The sequence below is a fragment of the Cervus canadensis genome, chromosome 8 (assembly GCF_019320065.1).
Source record: "Cervus canadensis isolate Bull #8, Minnesota chromosome 8, ASM1932006v1, whole genome shotgun sequence".
NCBI classification, from domain to species: domain Eukaryota; kingdom Metazoa; phylum Chordata; class Mammalia; order Artiodactyla; family Cervidae; genus Cervus; species Cervus canadensis.
This window is the reverse complement of record NC_057393.1, coordinates 86,807,904-86,816,879: the sequence shown is the minus strand read 5'-3', so window position 1 is coordinate 86,816,879 and position 8,976 is coordinate 86,807,904. Positions and strand designations below refer to the sequence as shown.

General features: G+C 45.9%; 1 protein-coding gene across 1 annotated transcript in view; it reads left to right on the top strand.

The window, feature by feature from the left end:
• The first annotated feature begins 3,649 nt into the window (after nucleotides 1-3,649).
• KCNK1 (potassium two pore domain channel subfamily K member 1) overlaps nucleotides 3,650-8,976 on the top strand; it is a 68,620-nt gene continuing 63,293 nt past the window's right edge. Inside the window, exon 1 of the mRNA XM_043477083.1 lies at nucleotides 3,650-4,316. Coding sequence (XP_043333018.1) covers nucleotides 3,962-4,316 — 355 coding nt within the window. The 5' untranslated portion in view covers nucleotides 3,650-3,961. The remainder of the gene's footprint in view (nucleotides 4,317-8,976) is intronic.

Sequence of the window (8,976 nt, the reverse complement as noted above, 5' to 3'; positions counted from 1 at the left end):
GCTGGTTTAACTCGAACTGTCACCTGGAACACCTCCACGTGGCTTCTCCAACTTGGTATAGTTTACCTTGACTAACCTCAAGGTGTAACAAGAGACCTTAAGTGGTGGCTTCAGGCTCTGGGAGAGGGGTATTTCAGTGAATGATGTCCGAAGCTGGGGCCTTTTATGTTCCAACCTTGAAATCACCGAGCATCATCTTTGTTGACTGAGTCACAAGCCCATGCAAGTTCAAGAGTAGGAAACACAAAACCCTACCCTTTGATAAGAAAAGGGTCCAAGACTTTGCAACCATGTGTCAAAGCTGGCATGCATGTGTATGTATATTTGAGTGTGTGATGATCAAACCACATTGTGTTATGCAATTGTTAACCCCATGTATGCCACAAAATGCGGTGTTTGAAGGGTCGTGGGGACTTCCCTGGTGGTCCAACTGCTCAGAAGCTCCCAATGCAGGGGTCCTGGGTCTGATCCTTGGTCAGGGAACTAGATCCCACATGCCACAGCTAAGAGTTTGCATGCTGCAATTAAAGATCCCACATGTTGAAAGTAGGGTTGAAGATCCCATGCACCGCAACTAAGACCTGGTGTGGCCAAAACAATATTTAACAACAACAAAAAAGGATTCTGTGGATTGGGCTGCTGTTCACTCAGTTGTGTCCAACTCTTTGTGACCCCATGGATTGCAGTACACCAGGCTTCCCTGTCCATCACCATCTCCCGGAACTTACTCAAACTTACATCCACTGAGTCGGTGATGCCATCCAACCATCTCATCCTCTGTCATCCCCTTCTCCAACTGCCTTCAGTCTTTCCCAGCATCAGGGGCTTTTCTAATGAGTCAGCTCTTCACATAAGGTGGCCAAAGTATTGGAGCTTCAGCTTTAGCATCAGGCCTTCCAATGAACATTCAGAATTGATTTCCTTTGGGATTGATTGGTTTGATTTCCTTGCAGTCCAAGGGACTCTCAAAAGTCTTCACCAACACCACAATTCAAAAGCATCAATTCTCTGGCACTCAGTCTTCTTTATGAGGAGGAAGAAATCACATCCCCTCAGGGCATTGGCAGTGTTGTGGATGAGATATGGCATTTAAGCTGGGCACTGAAGGACAGGTACATGCAGTACGTTACAGATGGAGATTGGGGCAGGGACTGTCTGAAATATATGAGCAGGGACATTGAGGCCAAACAAGACAAAGAAACAAAAACCAAGAAAATAATGACACTGGGAGAAAAGCCATCACGATATGCAGAAGGACAGCGAGTGTGCTGCAGGAGAAGGTGACCTCAGGAGCAAGGAGGTCCCCTGACACGTCACACAGGCAGTGATGGAGAAGAATGGGGTAGGAAGAGCAAGCATTACAAAGCAGGTTGGAGAGCATGTTACAAGATGGTGTAGACTTGTGATATTTTCAGAGAAAGGAGCTAGCAGGCCAGAAGGGAATCAGGTTCTAAAAGAGCAGGGGACTGACTGGGGAGGTCATGGCTCCTGGAGACTGAGGAGCTCAGAGTGGTGGGTTAAAGACTTCACCTTGAAAATAAGCAGGAGCTGCTTTCCTCAGGGGTAAGAGGACAGAGGAGCCTGGAGGGCTACAGTCCATGGGGCCACAAAGAGTCAGACATGACTTAGTTTTTAAACAACAACAAGAGGAAAGAAAAGAAGCGGATTACTGATTAAGACATTTTGAAGTGCAAAGAAGTAAAGGGGAGAGATTGTTTCAATCCTCTGAGTAAAGTAGGAGGTAAAGCTCATTTATTGAAAGTAAAAAAACAACAATAATAACAATTAAAAAAAAAACTGATGAGGATGTTAAAGATTTCCATGAAAATTTCTAAGTAAGTGAATACAAAATGTTTTTCGTTATTTTTTAAAATTTCTTAAAGTAGGCAGATAGGAATTCTACTAAATAATTTTGTTCATTTTTAATGTTTCTTTGAATTATAAAAATAAGTCCACTGTCAGGAATTCCTTGGTGGTCCAGTGGTTAGGACTCTGTGCTTTCATTGCTGAGGGTGCAAGTTCAATCCCTGGTCAAGGAACTAAGATCCCGAAAGTCACATAGCACTGCTAAAAAAAAAAAAAAAGGTCCATTCTAGAAAATGTGAAAAATAAAAAAATGTCAAAGAAATAAATGTCACCTATATACTTCACTGTCATACAAGGACAACTATTAGGGGATGGTTTGATTTACTTCTTATACAGATAGTTCTGTTTTATAATATAAAATATAACTGTTATACATGTTTGACATTCTATACATAAGACTGTATATACTCTATATATGAGATTGCTTAAGTTTCAATAATCTTCAAACACGTCTTTAGTAAGGTACCCCTGCTGTAGAGATACCATAATTTATTTACTTTATTTTATTGAAGTATAGCTGACTTACAATGTTGTGTTAGTTCCTGGTATACAGTAAAGTGATTCAGTTATACGTATATATACTCTTTTTCATATTCTTTTCCACTATGGTTTAATCACAGGATATTGAATGTAGTTCCCTGTGCCATACAGTAGGACCTTATTTATCCATCCCATATATAATAGTTTGCATCTGCTAATCCCACACTCAGAATCTACCCTCCCTCACACCCTCTCCTCCTTGGCAACCACAAGTCTCCTCTGGCTGTGAGTCTGTTTCTATTTCTAGATAAGTTCATTTGTGTCAAATTTTAGATTCCACATGTAAGTGATATCACATAGTATTCCTCTTTCTCTGACATGTCATTTAGTATGATAAATTCTAGCTGCATTCATGTTGCTGCAAATAGCATTACTTCATTCTTTTTTAGAGACACCATAATGTATTTAACCATTCCTCTATTTTGGAGCAGTTCAACTGTTCCTGACTCTTCATTATTTCATATATAATATAGATATACATTGTTTATATATCTATATATAGCCTTGTCTATAAATCTTTGCCTCCCAGGTTATTTTTTTCTTAGGACACATCATAGAGTCAGAGCACATAAACTCTTTCAAAACTCTTGAACCTATCCTCAAAGGGCCTTTGTAAAAACGGTACACGGACTTTGACTCTAACCCACAGTAAGGGCGTTCCCTTGAAAAGAAATGTCACTTGGGAAAGCTCAGTTGCTTCTGGTAGTTGGCACATTGGGCCCTTTCTTCACTCTTCATGTTTTAAAGAATTAGGATTCAGAAGTGTGACGTCCAAAACTCTGCCTTACTCTTCAGGTTCAAGGTGTCTGCCAACCTTGAGATTCCGGGATTCCGGGATTTTCACCATCATCAGATTGCTCAATCCTTAGGCCAATAAAAGAAGATGGAAAGTATCCCAGCACTTGCTTTGTTGTAACTGTGGCTTCCATTAAGAAGAAATAGGTGGGAAACTGTGTAGCTGGGGGCCAGGGGCTTGGGTGCGCAGCGCACAGCCCAGAGGCGTACACGCACCGACACCCATACACACACACACACACACACACACACACACACACACGCACGCACTGACCTTCAGCGCATAACCTATAAATGTACAGCACGCACACACCCTCCCTTCGTTCCTCCCAGCCCGCCCGCGGTCCGCTCTGGTGGCCGGGTGGGTGAAGCCCGGCGGGTAGCTGCAGGAGCCCCGGGACCGGGCGAGAAAGGGCGGGGCTCCAAGAGCCCGGGGGGCGGAGCCCAGGGCGGGCGCTGCCAGGCAGCGCGCGCAGCCCCCAGCCCAGCCTCCAAGTTTGCCCGGCGGTTTAGGGCGACTCTCAGGTTACCTGAGCCGGTCACCACGTCAGCGCCACATCATCTGGGCCCTTTCTATTCGCAAGGAAACAGGAAAAGAAGGGAGCCAAAAGCTCTCCGGAGCGGCGAGCCAATCGCGGGCAGCGGGCGCTGCGGGCAGAGCGCGCGCGCGGGCGGCGGGGCGGGCCGGAGGGGGCGGCGGGCATCCGGCGAGCGGCGGGCCGGTGTGCGGCGCGGGCCTGGCGGCCGGGCGGCGGGGAAGATGCTGCAGTCCCTGGCCGGCAGCTCGTGCGTGCGCCTGGTGGAGCGGCACCGCTCGGCCTGGTGCTTCGGCTTCCTGGTGCTCGGCTACCTGCTCTACTTGGTCTTCGGCGCCGTGGTCTTCTCGTCGGTAGAGCTGCCCTACGAGGACCTGCTGCGCCAGGACCTGCGCAAGCTGAAGCGGCGCTTCCTGGAGGAGCACGACTGCCTCTCGGAGCCGCAGCTCGAGCAGTTCCTGGGCCGGGTGCTGGAGGCCAGCAACTACGGCGTGTCGGTGCTCAGCAACGCCTCCGGGAACTGGAACTGGGACTTCACCTCCGCGCTCTTCTTCGCCAGCACCGTGCTCTCCACCACAGGTAGGAGGCCCGCCCCGCGCCCCCGACCCCGGACCGGCCCTTCGGTCCGCCCGCCGCCTTCCGCCCTCTGCCCTGTGCCCCTCCGGCGCTGCTCGCGGGGGACCGGCTCCGCGGCGCCGGAAGCCGGCGAGGTGGCCTCCCGGAGCTCTCGGATCGTGGTCCCTAGACCTTCGGCCTGGGCGGCAGCAGGGGTCCCCCTCCCTGGGCTGCTTTCTTTGGTTCTCGACACTCTACCTCGAACTGCCCTCTTGGAGTCGTGCCGCCCTGGGGGCCGCGCGGTGAGGCCGGGGCTGATGGAAACTCGGGTGCTCCGAGGGCGCTCACCTTCCTCCCGCCCGCATCTGCGGGGGGAGGCTGCCGAACCTTTAGCGCGCTGAAGGGGTCACTCTCCGGAGGCGGCCTGTCTTTTCATGATACGGTGGTGTTTCGGCTGTTTTCTCCGTGGGGGCCCTTTCAGGGTAAGCCGAGTGACATCATTCAGCTCTTCGCTGGTGACCTCTGAGCGCAAAGACGGATCCGATTTCTTTTCGGAGCGGGAGGAGGGGTGAGGGAAAGGAGCATCCGATAGCCCGTGAGCAGGCAAAATGGGGGCACCCTGATTCAGCAGTTTTTGGTGTTTCCCCCCTCCCCCCACCCAACTTTTCGTGTCCCCTTCAACTTCCAAGCACCACTTGGCTCGCGTGGCTCAGCTGGCAGCACATTCTCGAATGGGGGGTGTCCTGGGGGCGGGAGAAGGCCGTCCCTACGCCTCAGGGCGTCGTGACTGTGCCAGGTTGGGTGGAGAAGGCTGAGTTGTCCCAGCCACGGCTCAGTGGGGCACAGACACCTAAGAGGATTTGTTATCCATTGGAATTTGGACCCCGAAAGGTGGTCTCGAGCATCCAGCGCAGTCCCGTCTCTTTCAACATGAGATCAATTCTTTGAGCAATCCGTCTTGGCTTCCACAAGGTCACCGGCTTCCTAGTTGCCAGCGACGTCCTGGAACCTAATCCTTGTGATTTCCCTGCCAGAGACGTGTGGTACCCTACCCCCACCTTTACAGGTGAAAGTACTTCGTGTTTCTCGGACTCTTCCTTCTCCTCACCCTCTCTGGGCCTCTCGCGGTTTATTTCTGTATAATCCCCTTGGGCTAAACCCAGTTGATTGTTCTGGTGATTATTTGGTAATGAGTAATGGTAAGCCATCCAGGTATCCTGTAAAACAGTGAAAACAGTGATTCAAAAGTGTGGGGTGAATTACTAAACTGACTTGAATTTGCCCTGCAATAAACAGAAGTAGAATTCTAGTTTGTATTGTGACACTTTTTAAAAGTAGTCGTAAGGCAGACCTGTTATTTTACTTTTTAACTTTTCCAACACTCTTCTTTAGTTTTTTTTTCTCCCACCCGCCCTCCTCGACCAGTTCTGCTTTCTTTGTCTTTCCTGGCTCTGTTCCCCAGAACTCAGGGTGCCTTTCCTTGGAATATGTGCTAAATTGGGAATCGTTTTTTTCTCTGCAAAAGCAAGTGGTTTCACGGAGCTGCAGAAGATCTACAACTGGGTCACAGTGTTGGGTAAATACCATGGAGAATGGTGATAACTCTTAGTCCTTTCTAAGTAACAGAGTAAGGACAGTGTTATGAGGAAAGGGACAGGTTTGCTGTTCCTAGGCAGCACACGTCCATCACTGACATAGCCCATGTACATCTCAACATCAAGGGCACATAGTTAAATGTCAAAAATATTAGTTTACATCTTGAACAGACTATTATTCCCCAGATTCCCTTCTGTCCCTTTTTGCAATTACAAAAATCCACAGTTCTTGTTAAAAACAAAAAAAAAAAGACGAGGAAAGATGTCTTATTATTGGTATTCAGATTGCATTGTAGTTCCTAAGAAAGTGTGTGTTCAGGCAAAACAAGAGTTCATTTAGGAAATCAGTGCAAGGAGCACTTAAGGATAGACAAGATGAAAAAGGATTGCCTCTTGGTTTGTAAAATTAGCAAAGCAATGAATTCTTGTCATTGATAAAATAGAATTTATTGATTCAAATAGAATTCCATTAAAATGTAGAATTGTATTCTGAATCAAAGATACTTTTCTCTTGGTTTTGTTTTGACTCGTCCTCTGCTATGTTTGATGTTCCATGTGTTTACTGGTTTTGTAGCAGAGGATCAGGTGATTTTTAGAGTCAATACATTATACTTCCTTACCAGCAAAGTGTTTTCCAGAAAAGTACCAGGCAACTCAAATCAATTGGAATTGTGGTTTATGCTTTTCTTCAGGTAGATTTTTTTTTTAATTTTAATTTTTAAAATTTATTTTTTATTTTTGCTGTGCTAGGTCTTTTTTAAGGCTCTTGGGCTTAGTTTAGTTGCCTCATGCCATGTGGGATCTTAGTTCCCTAATCAGGGATTGAACCCACATCCCCTGCATTGGAAGGCAGATTCTTGACAACTTGTCCATCCCCTAGACATGCTGTAATGTTTTTTTTTTTAACTCTTCCACCATAGTGGATGGCAACTCAGAGATTATCATTACCAGTCAGTCAGTGTGGTCAGCTCTTGGCCTGACCAGAATGATAACAATTCCTGTTACAAAAATGTGGTTCTTGGTAGTCATCATCATCATACCGAACATGAACATTTTATGGCAGAACCTTGTCATCCCAGAAAGCACAAGCTTCCATTTCTGGAAATAAGTGGGTAAAGTCTTCATGGTCTGTTTGGAAGAAGCCTTGAGTTGATAATTCAGTCATGTTCTTTTCATTCTCTCCTTTGCCAAAGACTCTGAATAATTTCCAGAAAATCATTTAACACCTCTTTACTTCTTGATTTCAAAAAAAAAAAGATATAGCAACGTCCACATAGAAATCATGAGGATGGAAGAAAGTACAGTTTCACTTTTTCAAAGGGAAGGAGATGTGGACTTAAATATTTACAGTCTAAAAGTTCAGAGTTATGTTTTACTTGGTGGGAATTTTTAGGGCCTCAACCCCAGGAGACAACATCTCAAGTGACGGTGAGAGAGCTGCTCTGAGGAGGCAAGAGGGGGAGCCAGGTTATGTAGAAGTTTTGCAACCAAGGGCAGATAGCCTTGAACATCAAAAGATTAATGCTGTGAATTAAAGGAAATTAAAGGAATTAAAGGAAAACCAGATATCTCAGGTTAAAGAATTTAGTGCTTTTCTAGGTATGGGAAGATCCAAGAGTCTGGGCTCACGGAAGTCATTACTTTGATATGTACCTCATCTATCTTGGGCCAGTATCCTGTTCTCCTCTCCTGAGAGGAGATAGATATTTCCTCACCATCTCACGATCCATGGTGGCTGCAGTGGCTGATGATGTCCTTGTTTACTGTTATGGCAGGAAAAAGTCCATTTCTCACAGGTTATTTTAGATTCCAATAATTCCCACTTAGAACTTCTCAGGTGGTACAGTGTTAAAGAATCTGCCTGCCAGTGCAGGAGATGCAACAGACAGAGGTTCCATCCTTGGGTCAGGAAGATCCCCAGGAATAGGAAATGGCAACCCACTCCAGTATTCTTGCCTGGGAAATTCCATGGACAGAGGAGCCTGCTGGGCTACAGTCCATGGGGTCACAAAGCGTTGAACACGACTGTGTGTGTGCATGCATGTGTCGAGGTGCACGCACCTTGAGGTGATGCTTGGAGAGTGAGAAGTCACTTTTATTAAAGTTGTCTTTAGTAGCCAGATAAAATGATGATTGATCTCATTCATTCTTAAGAAGAGTTTGTCATGTCAGTTTACTTTGATTTGCTTTTTTTAATAAAAATTTTATTTGTTTATCTGTTTGTTTATTTGGGTGTAGCAGGTCTTAGCAGCACGTGGGGTCTTCTTTTCATCATGTGCGATCTTTTCCTGCTACCCATGGACTCTAGTTGTGGCGCGTGGGCTCAGTAGTGCGGTATTCAGGTTTAGTTGTTCCTTATGTGGAATCGTGGTTCTTTGACCAGAGATCGAACCCTAGTCCCCTGCATTGCAAGGCAGCTTCTTACCCACTGGACCACTAGGAAAGTCCCACATTTGTTTCTTTATTCATTCCCCTAAACAGGAGTCTATCATGATGCTGGATGATGGAAATGCAGTTTTTTACATACTTAACTAGAGCTCTCATGACCTTTGCTGCTTTGTGAGCATGGGGGTCACACGATTGCTGAGTCCCCCTTTCTGCCATTGGTAGCATGCTGCCTTATCAGTGTTTATGAAGAGATGTTTTGAAACTTGTGTTTCAAGAACTCAGAAAAGGAACTTAATTTACCTTGGTTTACAGTGGCCTTTGTTTTAGCCAGGTTGGTAGCATTGGTAGTTTTCAAAAAGAGAAAGAGGGAAAAGGTAATAGGAGATACCTGACAGATCCTTAGTTTTCAAATTATTTTCAGAAGGAGAAATGTGTTATCACTAACAGCAAATACTTAATTGAGCTTTTAGAATAGAATAGGGATGGGTAAACTGTGACTTCTGGGCCAAGTCTGACTCACCACCTGCTTTTGTGTCTCCTAAGCTAAGAATGGTTTTTACATTTTCAAATAGCTTTCTAAAAAGTCAAAAGGAAAAAAGTACTTCCTGATCTGTTAAAGTTCTATGAAAACCACATCTAAGCATCCATAAACAAATTTTATGATGCCCAGCCACACACCCGTTTTCTTCTGTATTACGGTC